Source organism: Sceloporus occidentalis, unplaced genomic scaffold, assembly GCF_023333645.1.
Source record: "Sceloporus occidentalis isolate IW3139 unplaced genomic scaffold, rSceOcc1.0.p SCAF_10, whole genome shotgun sequence".
NCBI classification, from domain to species: Eukaryota; Metazoa; Chordata; class Lepidosauria; order Squamata; family Phrynosomatidae; genus Sceloporus; species Sceloporus occidentalis.
Genome location: NW_028316990.1, coordinates 36,105,141 through 36,118,188, shown reverse-complemented (window position 1 = coordinate 36,118,188; position 13,048 = coordinate 36,105,141). Strand labels below are relative to the sequence as shown.

At 45.7% G+C, this 13,048-nt stretch overlaps 1 protein-coding gene across 3 annotated transcripts; it reads left to right on the top strand.

Moving 5' to 3' along the window:
- The first annotated feature begins 575 nt into the window (after positions 1-575).
- BRAT1 (BRCA1 associated ATM activator 1) lies at positions 576-10,733 on the top strand. 3 transcript variants are annotated; one of them, XM_089540616.1, is made up of 14 exons: positions 576-627; positions 1,567-1,754; positions 1,987-2,141; positions 2,866-3,013; positions 3,374-3,746; positions 3,936-4,055; positions 4,434-4,525; positions 4,858-5,006; positions 5,354-5,540; positions 6,008-6,087; positions 6,879-6,981; positions 7,516-7,614; positions 8,040-8,221; positions 8,849-10,733. In XM_089540616.1, exons 2-14 carry the CDS (start codon positions 1,628-1,630, stop codon positions 9,578-9,580), a joined length of 2,547 nt encoding a protein of 848 aa, XP_089396742.1. In that variant the 5' UTR covers positions 576-627; positions 1,567-1,627; the 3' UTR covers positions 9,581-10,733. The 3 variants fall into 3 exon arrangements, with proteins under 3 accessions (XP_089396742.1, XP_089396743.1, XP_089396741.1); XM_089540617.1 differs by having other exon boundaries at positions 603-631; positions 4,858-4,976; XM_089540615.1 differs by having other exon boundaries at positions 603-631.
- The last annotated feature ends 2,315 nt before the right edge of the window (positions 10,734-13,048 follow it).

Genomic DNA, 13,048 nt, shown 5'->3' with positions numbered 1-13,048 from the left:
TCCAGCCTCCCGCGGAACACAGGCGACCACGCCTCCGCGCCCCACTTCCGGCTTTCAGGGCGTCGTCCATGGCAACGTGCCGCCAAGGCAACCGAGGACCCGGATGGAGCGCGCTTCCGGGTGGAGAGCGGGCGACGCGCATGCGCAGACGAGACCTAGTACGTCACAAGCTTCTGTTCCTATGGGAACCGATAGATAGATAATGCATATCTGACAAAGTAAATATATGTGTCTCTGTGCGTGTATATATACATATACAGTACACACACACATATATATATCAAAATAAATATGTTAATATGTATCTTGCCAAATATATATATATATATACACACACACACCCCAAATGCATATCTTTCCAAGTACATATATGTGTGTGTCTGTGTATATACATACATACACACACACACAAAAATATATATGTAAATATGTCTGTTACCAAATGGCTTCCCCTCCTTAAACTACGAATCCCAAGGTTCTATGCGCGGTTGCCATGGCAGCCAAAACGGACCCCCTCCCACTGCGCATGCTCAATGTGGAGGCAGGGCTGCGCATGCGCAGTGTGCCTGGCTGAGGATTGAGGAAGGAAGCGGGCCGGTGAGCCCCAAAGGAGCCGGAGTCCTAGAAGTAGGTGCGATGGCAAAAGCGTTGCTTGGCTGCTGCGTCCGCACTGCAGGAACGGTGCGCTTTGGTTCCGCTTTAACTGCCATGGATCAATGCTAGGGAATCCTGGAAACTGTCGTTGTTTTGGAAGGCATTTTTGTCAGAGAGAGCTCTCTGGAGCTGAATCCAAACTGCAGTTCCCAGAATCCTGTAGCATTCCTGAGCCATGGCAGCTAAAAGTGGGGTCAAAACGGATTATTTCTGCAGTGCGGATGGTCTGGCTCCAAATGAAGAACCCAGGGATCTTTCCAAGGGGGCAAAATATTGGGAAGTTCATATGTTTGTGTGTGTGTATTTGTGTGTGTGTGTGTATATATATATATATATACGAATGTTTATATATGTGCATATATGTGTGAGTATATATGTAGATATATGTATATATGTGTGTGTATATAAATGTGTGCGTATATATGTGTCTATATGTGTGTATCCATATATAAATCATAGAGTTGGAAGAGACCACAAGGGCCATCCAATCCAACCCCTATATGTACGTGTGTGTGTATATATTTATATATGAATGTATATATATATATGTGTGTGTGTATATATATATATATATATATATATATACACACACATACTGTGTGTGTGTGTGTATAGATATATGAATATATATATGTGTGTGTATTTAAGTATATGTATATATATGAATATCTATGCCCCACTCTCTTCCATGCCAGCATCCTCTGAAGAAGCCAAAGCCAGAGATACTGGCGAAACCTCAGGAATAAACTCTTCTCAAACAGGGCCTCATGACCCGAAACCCCCACAAAAGCCATCTCCCCGAGTCTCCATAAACAGCCTGCTATTTCCTCTCTTGGGTTCTTAAATCTAATGCCAACTCCTGTGTTCCTGGTCAGTACTCTCTTACGGACGCAGGTCCTGTCTCTTCCGCAGGCTCCGTCTTTGTCCCGGGAGAGGAGCCTTAACCCGCGCCCGACCCACCTGCTTTACCATCATGGACGAAAAGTGCTCCCAGCTGCTGCCTTCCGTATGTACCATCCTCGCAGACCCCGGGTGCCCCGTTTCGGATGACACTTGCTTGGAGAAGTTACTGGACTGGTTTAAGACCCTGACCAGCACAGGTACGTTGGCACTTGGACGGAGTTTGGAGCCAAGGAGCCACTTGCAGTTTATCAAGGGCAACGTTTCCAAACTCGCCAAGAAAGCCCTATCTTGTACCCCCAACAACCATGGCTGCAAAGGTGATGGGGCTCTCAGGGTTCGTTCTACGAAGAGACATGTAGGTTTATGCCATGAGACTAAATCTTAGCAGAGTTAAGGGTTTCCCCATTTCCCCTTTGCTTCCGCCTCCAGGATCCAGCCTCCTGCTCTTAGAGGAGAACCCATGCTTGACGGAGATGATCCTTGCGGTGCTCAGGCAAGTGGAGCCAAACCCCAACATCCTTTCCTTCATCCTGCGGCTCACTGGGATACTCGCTGCCTCTGAAACCGGTTTCCAACACCTGCAGGTTAGTCGGGGTTTGAAACGGTAGCAATATAGCAATAGCAAGTATATTTCTATACCTCTTATCAAAGGCCTCCTTAAGCGGTTTCCAATGTGTAAGCTAAGTACCCCCAATAAGCTGGGTCCTCATTTTACTGACCTATGGAAGGATGCCAGGCTGAGTCAACATTGGAGCCCTGGGATCCAACTCACAACCTTGTGGCTACAGTACCAGCATTTAACCACTGCACCACCAGGTCTCCATACACTGGAACCAGTGTAATACAGTACTGCAATGCCTGTAAGCTTTTTAGCTTAACTTTAAGCTTTGTGTTGGGTGTGCTTGCATGTGATCACATCACAACATGTTTTGCCAGAGAGCATTTCTTTGTTCAACGGTTGCTAGATAAAACTGAGGTTGCATGTGTTCCAGGACTCTTCCTGCTGGGATGCCAAGTCCATCAGCCAATGCCAACATAGCCAGTGGTAAGGGATGATGGGACCTGTGGTTTAACATCATCTGACATGCCACATTGCCCCCTGGAATCATGCTGACTTTTCAAATGAAAGCCAAAAGTTCAGGCAAGAGACTTAAGCATATGGCTTAAGGGGAATCTGGATGCCATGACCTCCTTTGCACCTTTAGTGCCAATGAGCCTTCCTTTGGAGCAGTGAGATCTATGCCAGGACACAGCTCTAGCTCTAGAAATGCCACTTGTGATAAGATGTGTTTGTGTTTCTTGGTTCAGCAGGGGGAAGTGGTGTTTGGTGCCTTTGGAGAAGCAGGGGCCCTTGGCAGTACGTTGTGGGAGGACATGACCATCCGCAGCGGCTGGGTCCTGGGCGCCTACACGATGCTGCAGCACTATAGTGCCTTTCAGTTCCTCTGCAACTCTGGTAAGTGCGGCTTGGATGCTTTTTTTACTTCCCACAATGTGTATACTGCAGCTGCTCTTGAGAGCCCCACAGAGGTGCTGGGATCTTCTAAAACTGAAGAATAGAAGAGACACCCTCACAACCATGTAATGGAGTGCAAGATGATTTAAAAGTTAAATTAAAGTTGCCACATGTTATTGGAAGTTAGCAACTTTAACATTTAATCCCCTACAACAGTAGACTCAATTTGCAAAGAGAGAGGAGCCATGCAATCCCAGTCCCTCCAAGTAAACCAACAGAATCTAGAACGTTTCCTGTGAGATCCTGTGTGATCGAATATCATCTGCATCCTTGTCATTCTCTTTCTCTGCCTTAAACCAGGAGCCTTAGATGTGATTTTCGCTCTTCAGGGAGACCGCAGCCTGTTTGTTGCTTCCGGAGCCAGTCGGCTTCTTGCCCGCCTGCTCATCTTCTCTGTACAGTCTGAACCGTCTCGCCTTCTCTGTACAAAGGACTGCGACTGGCCAGCTTGTGCTCGAATGATTGTGACTCGTGTTGAGGACTCCCTTAAATCCCATCATGTTTCCCATGTCACACGTTCCTTGAAGCTACTGACAACGTTATTTGAACACAACCAGGACCCATGGACGGAGGTCCTTTGGTCACGGATAGCAGAAACTGTAGGGTCCCTTTTGACAGAGGAGCCTGTCCAAGCAGGGCACTCGTTGGTTGAGCTGTTCCTTAGCATGGCAAGGTGGGAGTCTGTTCAGTTATCCATGCAAATATTTTGACAGGTCCGTCTTAGTTAACAAAGGGGAAGATAGTGAGGCAGCACCTAACTTTGGCGTCAGATTCCATAGGCTTGGGACCTTGATGCTTAAAGGAGATTGATGTCTGGTGGTGCCCTTCTTTGTGTTTCACTTGGTATGTCTCCATCTCATAGATCTCCTGCCTTTAGCAGTCCTGAGTGCAGCCTTTGGAAGCTGGTCGCGCTTGCCCTGAAGAACTTAACCCTCACTCAGTCTGGCCCTTTGGCTTTGGGACTCTTAAAACTGGAGGCATGGTATGTTCATCTTTAAAGTCAAGTGGCTGATGAATCACATAATTAGGAGTGGAAAACAAAGAAGTACTTTAGATGACTTGTGTTGCTTTAGTACAGCCTTTCCAGGCTGGTACATTGTCCTCCATGTTCAGCCATTTACCAGAATGTATGGTGGGTGGTGAGGATGTGGGTACACACATTTTGTAACCACATTCAGCCAGTGAGATGCTTTGTGAACTCACTCACATACCAACAGCATCTGAAACTCATATGCTGACCATGAAGGTTTGCAGAAGGTTTTGTTAACCACTCTCAGCCAGTGAGATATCCTGGGGATGGACGATCTGTTCAGGATGCAAGAAAGTCTTAGTAGTTGTCTTTTTCCCCTTCTTTTTCAAGCCCTGAGGCCATTAAGAGGCAAGCTCTGAATACTCTTCTCCAGCCAATGGACTGCATCTCGAGAGCTGCTTCTGACTCCTTAGAGTTTCCAAGTAAGATGGAGTCTGAAAATGAAGGCCAAGGTTTTCTTCACCTTTAGCGTAGTGTGAATGTATACCGATGTAGTTCTCGTGGATCTTATACCTGCATAAACTGATTGCACCCCAAGGACCATGGGAGCTGTAGTTCAACATATCAGGTTGGGAAGACTGGGGCAAATAAAAACATCAGTAATACATATAAGAATGTCCCAAATGGATTCTCTCCCTTTGTGGACAGACAAATTAGATAATTTTTTTGATTTCCCCCCTCTCATTCTAGATTTTTGCCAGACATGTCAGAGAAGCATTTTGTTTACATGTATCTTTGCCTTCATTCCCTCCAGGTTTGCTAGATCAGTCTTCTACCTGTGCTGCCTCTGTGGAATCTCTCCTCTCCTCCAGAGCATCATGTGTTAGCCTCCTGTGCCAGACCTTAGCTCATCTTGAGGAGATCCAGTACTTGGTAAGGCATGGAGCAGCCTTCCCCTTCCAGGTACTTTCTGGATATGTTGGATTGCAATTCCCATGGAGCCCACTAAGCTGTCTGGGGATGATATGGGACCCTTTGCAGAAGCACCAGTTGGTGATAAAACAATCATCTTAGTGTAACCGCATTGCTTTCATTTAGCTCAGCCAATTTAGCTTGGATTATACAACCTGTATGCATTATGTTAAACAGGCTTCATTTGCACAGTATGCAGAGGTTGCATCATCCAGTTCTAGATTTTGCATAATATTTTTTCCCTGTTGCTGGAAGCTTTTGCATCCATCACTTTGAGTTATGGCCTTTCTTTTGAATAGGCTGGAAATGCATTCCTTTTTTCCTTTCTTCTCCACCAGGCTTGCTCCCCAGTGGAAGTTCCCCATAAGCCTTTGCTACACTCTTTGGTGACTGTACTCCAGTTCTGCGTCGGTCTTGCTGTCCCAGTCTCCTCCCTGGGAGCGACGCTTGGTAAAATCCTGATTGACTGCTTCCGAGTTCAGCGGGCGGCCCTTGGACTTCTTGCGGCGCTTTCTCAGTGCGCAAGTAAGTTGTTTAGACTTGAGTCCCATCTCATTCTGTATATGCAAATATTCAAAAATTCAAAAAGCACCAAAATCCAAGCCAAGAATTTCAGAGAAGGGAGACTCAACCTGTATCTATTCCCTTATTTCTGAATTTTTAAATTACTGGAGCTATTGTTTCAATTGCAATTTTCCCGCTGCTCAATTATTAATTATATATTTATTTATTCCATTTGTATGCTGCCTTTCTCCCAGCATGGGAACTGAGGTGGCTCACAGAGCTAAAAACAAGATCGGCTAAAAACCTGACGCTTAAAAATTAACACAGTTTTTTAAAAAAATATAATTACATTAGAACCATTGAAATGCCAAGCCATATAAAACCATGCAAAACCATAACAAAGTTAAAAATAGAGCACCCATCCCATAGTCCAATTGTTTTGTTGGTTCTGAATTGGAATCCCTGATTGTTCATCTCTTTGTGTTTAGCTTCAGCTTATGAGGAAGCTGTAGAACGGGTCTTTGACATTCTTCTTGTATATTTGAAGAGTCCGGACACCAGCAATACTGTGAGTATGTAATACTGCCTTGTGCAGCAGTCACATCACTAAGACAGACAAGGCTAGTGTTCTGTGCTCTTAGCTGGCTGCTGCATACAGGTGTCCTTCTCTCTTAGAACTCTGACTTGTTACATCCATTCCACTAAGCTTACTCAAAGAGTTTCCATCTCAGCCAGGTGTGATAAGAAGTGGTGTCTCTGTTTCTTTGTTTTCCTTCTCCCTCCTCCTTCCTTGTCGCTTGTATGATGTGTCTTTTAGGTTGTGAGCCAGAAGGAGGAGACTTTCTCGCTAATGACTTTCCTAAGTGAGCCCTGGAAGTCTTTTTGGCTCAAGGGTGTGTGCGAAAATTATTTAAATAAATAAATGCATGCTCGCCGCTAACGCAAGGGCAGCCACACATTTTGCGGCTCACATAGGTCCCCTGCGAGTGGTATGTACTGCAAAGGGCATTGGGGTGGATCTCCAGAAAGTTCTTTTTTTGGACTACCACTCCTATGGCCACTGGCCATGCTGGCTATGACATTTTGGGAATGCTAGTTCAAAAAAGGTCTCTTTCCCAGGCTTTGCCCCAGGGAAAGCAGGCTTGGGCAGATATTAAGATTTCTCACCCCTTGCATTAAGGGATCAATTGTGGAACAGGGCTGCAGAGTGTGTTCAAATATTAAGTAACTACAGTCCCCCCAGCCAGATTAGTTATATTGTGAATTAAGAGTCCACAAGGACAAAATGTTCTGCTTACTTTACAGTTTTGTGGGTGCATCTTTCATGGATTTTGGCGATTCTCCTTTATTCCTTTGCAGGTCCTGAAGAAGGTGTTTCACGCAACACTGAAATGGTTTCTGACCGTCTTGGAAGCACCGGACTCAACTGCTGACTTTCAGCGGCATCAGCAGTTTTTCAGAGGTATTAAACTCATGGCTGGAGAAAGATAAATTAGGTCACCTTTATAGTAAAGCAAGCAGATGTATAGCTTATGGGCTGAAGGCATATTTTCCCATCATTCTCAAGGCATTTTAAAAAAAGGGGAAAAAGAAACATACCTTTTAATCTAGAAGACTTAGAGCATATATAACCCATGTTGGCTGATTGGGGGTGTGTGTCAGTTTTCTGCCCAGAGGCTCTCCATGGGACAGGTGGGCAACCCAAAAATGAAGGAGAAAACCCATGGAAATAGTTTTAAAAACTGGCTATTTTTGAGGTTGCAGCCCCCCCCCCCCCCCGATGACTTATTTAAAAGGCAAATTGTTCCTCCTGGAAGCTACTGGGAGAAGAAAGCCTACTCTCTTCTTAACCAGAACATGCAGGGTGTGGATAAGTGTCAGGGGCCAATAAATTGGCCTTGTATCTGCATTGATGGAGGGGTTGGAACAGAGGACCTCTAAGGGTTTCTGCTTCTAAAATTCTCTAATGCCATCTTTGTCCTCCTCCTTTTTGCAGAGATGTTACCTGTGTTACAAAAACGGATGTGCAGCCCCAGCTGGGAAGTGCGTGACTCTGCCCTGGAGTACCTCACATTGGTGATGAAGCCCTTGAGAGGTAAGCACAAAGATGGCATCTCCCTTGGCAAGGAACCAGGGAGTGAAACAAAAAGTCTGTATGGAAAGGCAGATGATTCCTGATTCAGAGGCAGTGAAAGAGAAGATTTCCCCCCTCCATACCCTATCTATCAGCTCCTAGAACTGCTTTTCTCAGCTTGAAAAGAAGGAAAGGAGGAGAAACAAAGGAATGTGGCAGCACCTTTAAAACCAACTGGTTTTTATTTTAGCATGCGTTTTTGTGGATATAAACACACCTCTCCAAATGCTTCCTCCTTTTTACGCTGCAAAAAACTAACACGGCTACTGCTTTGAAAACCTTTCCCAACTTGGTGTCTTGCAGATATTTTGGGCTTACTATGATCTCTCACCACAGGCCACATCATTTGGGGTTGATGGGAGTTGCATGCCTTTGTTTTGCTGCAGGGCAAGAGGGTCTCTGGCAAGAGCTGCTCTCCTCTGAAGTCCTGACACTTGCCGAGGGCCTCCTGGATGACCCGGAGAGCTATGTTCGAGCCAGTGCAGTGAAAGCTTTGGGGCGGTTTTCCCTAGTGGCTGGAGTTGACTCCAAGGGACCAAGCTCAGATGGCGATGGGAATCACAAAGAGGTACAGTACAACATTTTGTCTTGGAGGTTTGACTACAACTCCTAGATTGTTCCAAGGCTTTGCCTTATACGCATCCATCATGCACATTAAGCAGTGCCTCATATTCCTCATACCTATTCCAGATCTTGGAAACATTCTTTTTTTGGGACCAGAACTCCCAGAATTCCAGTGACTATGTGGCTGAGAACCTCTGGGAATTGTACTCAAAAAATAATGTATCCATGCTCTGCCCTGACCCTGGTATATTCCTGTTTTAAGGTTCCAACTAGCCACCCACACCCTTTGCCTTGACTCCATTCCATCCCCAGCCCTCCTGCTTACGTTCTTTTTATTCCAATAGTCACCCAGCATTCTTTGGCTAGAGAGCTTGAAGCTGAGGGAAGGAGAGGTCCTACTTAGTTCCTCCCTCATGTTTTCCCCCCTTTTGGGTTCCTCAGAGTCTAATTTGGCCCTCGTGTGTGTAGGCAGTCCTGTTTGGCTACATACAGCTTTACACTCTGATCTTAGCAGGTAGGATACTGTTTTGTGAATGTCAGGTGGCCTAGAAAAGAGAGATCTAGACTAGATTGAGAGGAGAAGAACAAGCAGCCTTTGGATTCCATGCTTCTTTTTCTTCTTGTCCTTAAGGCCAGCAGTGTCGGCACTCGCCTGCTGGAAATCTTGACCAAAGACACCGAAGGCTTCCCTCGCAGAGCTGTGGTTGGCGTCTTTGTCGAGTGGCTGCAGGAAGGCCATCCGGATGTCTTGGCTACCCCCGAGTTGTTTGTTTCCAAAGCAATCCAAGCTGTGAGCGGAGACTTGGACTGGGAAGTCAAAGTGGCTGGTTTGGAGCTGGCAAAGGTTTTTGCTGCCCAAACATTTGCACGGTTTGGGCTTGTCGAGTGTCCATATACTGCTTATTGCTTGCCATCCAAGAACATGCCCCCCTGCCTCCCTGAACTGTTACAGACATTTTGTCGAGTGAAGCTGTTTGAGTTCCTCTTTGGAGCCCTTCAGGACTGTGACAGGCCAGTCTGCCTGAAAGCCTGCCAGGTCCTTCTAGCCGTGAAATCAAAGATTTGCAAGGACAACTGCCTGGAGCCGGGGAAGAGGTCAGAACTAGGTGATGGGGCTCATCAAGAGGAAATGCCAGGAGGCACATCTCCTTCTGCACTGATCCATACCATTGGGGATTCTGCTGAGAAATTTCTCCAGCATCCTGAGTGTCTGCCCACGGTTTTAAGGTCGATGGACCTGGAGGGCTTGCAGAGGTCTCTGGATCTAAGTAGCGATCACCTGGAGCGGAGCCCTCATTCCCTCTTGCAGGATATCCTCTCGGCTCAAGGGAACGTAGACGAGAATGAAGCCGACTGCTACTGAAGTAGCTGTGGCTTGGAGATCTCCAGCTTGGAGGGCTGGCAGCTTTTCAGAACCTTGTTGTATCCTTGGAAGGCTATGTTCAAACAGCCCTCCTCTGTCCCTAAGAACACAAAGGGCCGTTTTGTAAAATCCCTTCCTGTGCAGATGAGCACTCCCGGCTAGGAATTACTAGCAGTGTCAGACCCACATGTAGGAAGCCCTTTGTAAGTATTTTCCAAAGGGAGTTAAATAACATGTAAGAAGATCCAGAAACAGACAGGACACCCTCCCTGAGAAGCTGGCAAGTTCATGGTAAATGCTTCATTGTTAAGAACCGGTCTACAAACCATTTGTATCCAATCAAACCAGTAATACTGAAACTGCATTGCTCTTAAAAATGACAGTATGTAGGCAATACTTTAAATTCTTGGAGTCCATAAGGCTATGGACTTATGGATAGGGTGGGCTTCTTGTGGCCTAGATTTTGTTGATGCCACAACTCCCGTTTTCATTAGCTGGGGCTGCTGGGAACTTCAGTACAACAACAGTTTTGAGGGTGAGATGTTGCCCATTCCTGATGACAGCATAGGAAGACCACCTTGTGGGGATTGCACCTCCCAGAATCCCCAGCCAGTGGCTAGGGCGGCTTGGAAATTCTAGTTACTGGAGTCCAAATGTAACTTTGTCAAGCTCTGTCCCTGACTTACAGTGTTAACTGTGTACTGCAGTGCTTTTAAGAGCACTATTTTTAAAGAGTCCATTTCAAGGCAGATCTAGATCCAACTGGACTTGATTCTGTGCCTGTCTGACAAATACACAAGAAGCATTGTCTCACTCATTGTGGGTCCAGACTTTGTGCGTTTAGAAGAAATGCTCCATGACAGCTTTCTGAACAAAAACCATCAGGTACCACTGGCAGCAATAATTTTCACATGGGTTTCATAATAAACTGCAGGTGGAACAGTTTTTGTAGTTGAGCTTTGTGTCATACAGTTCTGCCCTTGATCTTGAAAACAAATCTTTGTGTTAAATACTTCCATTCAGGTGGGTCCCATGGAGCTTAGGCTCGGTACTTTGTGGCTGCCACCCCTGCAGGGTAAGCTAACTCTTTGAGAAAGAGGGTTTGTCATATTGGGACGTTTTCCTCATTACCAATAAAAGTTATTTTTATGGATGCTTGATCTTGCTAGCTCAGTCTGTGCATGTCCAAACCTAGCTGTCCTTTGATAAGACGGTAGGAAAAGACGCTTTACTTTTTATCTGCATGAACATGTTTTGAGGATGGACAGAGACCCTCAGAGGTGGGAGAGTGTTGAACACAACTATTAACCCATGGCTGAGCAGGTAAAGCTGGGAGGCTATTTTGCTATTCCAAATCCTTTTATTTGTTCATCGCCTTGGGAGTCCTTGTGGGCTGGGAGGTGATACCTTAAATCAAATAAAACAGTAGTCCAAAGGAGCCACATTTCCAAGATCAGCTCTGGACACAGTACATGGGAGGGGAATCCTTTGGATATTCTTAGATTTCAATTCCTCCAATGCTCCAGCCTGAAATGCAGAAAATGGCAATGGTGCACATTGCAGTCGAAGCCATCTGGAGGGGCAAAGGTTCCTTGCCCTTGACATAGAATGCCATATGAATGGCCAACATAGAGATCTTAATGCAAGAACCACAAATCAGGGGAAAGAAACACAGCTGTAAGAGCCCTTAGAGAGGCTAGTGATGCCTCAAAGGCAGAGAGAGGCACACAAAAGAATAACAGGAGGAGAGCAAATGCACAGAAGGGCTTCTCTCTCAACAGAGGATTACATAAGGCTGCAGTCTCACAGACAGAGCTTGTGTGATGCTGCTGCCTCAGAGCAAAATTGGAGGAGGAGGAGGAGGCTGGGGAATTGAGACATTGAGAGATTTCCTGTGCCACCCTCTGCCCCCATCAAACTTAGTGAAGCAGAAAGGCATTCACAGAGGAATATGTGTATGTGTTTATAGAGACAGAGAAGGCTGAAGCCTTATGTACACCTACATGAGAATTTGCTGTTATGTGTCTTCAAGTCACCTTGAAGTTAAAATAATCCTATCATAGGGTTTTCTTTATTCAAAGAAGATTTGCCATTGCATGTTAGGCTGAGACAGTGTGGCTTGCTCAAGGTCACCTAATGGGTGCCCTTTAAAGATAACGCAAGATGCCAGCCCTCGTGTTTCTGAATAAAATGCCAATTAATGCAGAAAGCTGTCTTATACTGAGCCTTGGCATTGATTTGCCTAGTCCACTATTGCTGCCATTGACTATCCAAAGTTTCAGGCAGGAACCTGAAAATACCTGGGGAAGTTGAGCAAGTATGTCCGTCTTCTTTTTTGCAAAGTAAATTTGGGTGGGGGGAATCGACTCGGAAAAATCAGGGAGAAATGTTACATTTTTGAGAGCATGTCTTTTCTCAAAATGGCAAGCAAAGCAGAAAAAGATCAAGCGATTCCACCGCCTGCCAAGAATCCCCATCCGCCTCCAATCCACACACTTCACTGGGGCATTTAATAAGACGTCGGCGAAGGGAGACGCTGGAAGACATTCTTAGCTCTGAAGGTCCTCTGAGGGGCCTGATTCTGTCCCTCTCCAAATTTCCATAAGGCATTTCCAGCCGACTTGGAGGAGAGCAGAATCGGACCCCTCATTACCAATGCAAATTACACATATAATCACATTTAACAAATCCTGGAGTGGAAAATGAGACAGTGTCTACTGAGGCTCGCTGGAACTCCCCAGGCGTTTGCAGAAGCCACAAGGCATGCATTAATACCAAGCAAGCCGAATCCCACCATGTCGGATGGCTTCATTATCGAAGGGCAAAAGTAAAGCCAGTAACAAGAGATCCAAGTGACTGAAAATGATTGTAGCTCTTAAATCATGATAGGCAAAGATGCAAGATGATGCAGATAGGCATTTTTAAAAAATACTATACAGTATGCCTTCTACATTCGCTGGGTTTAGGGGCACAGGACCCCCGTGAAAATGGAAAACCACAAATAAAAAAACACTATTTTTTAATGGAGAGAATACCACTCTAGAAATCTCTAGATCCTGCATCACAACATAATGGTCAACAGAGGATGAGTATAGAATAGCACTTGGAGGACCTTCAAATGCCCAGAGAAGTGTTCTCTATGGGAATCTCCAGGTCCCCCAGCACAACTTTTGGTCAACGCTGACCATAGTTGAAGGCTTTCATGGCTGGCATCCATAAGTTCTTTGTGGGGTTTTCAGGCTATGTGGCCATGTTTTAGAAGTGTTTCACATAGACCGAAAAACCCACCAAAAACCATGTTGACCATAGAGTTGTGCTGGAGCTCTTTAAACAGAGGCTGGATAGTCATCTCTTGCGGGTGTTTTGTTGTGAGTTCCTGCATGGCAGGAGGTTGGACTGGATGGCCATTGGGATCTCTTTCAACTCAACCTAGGGCTTGATGTTCCTTGTATCATGGGCTTTTCTTGG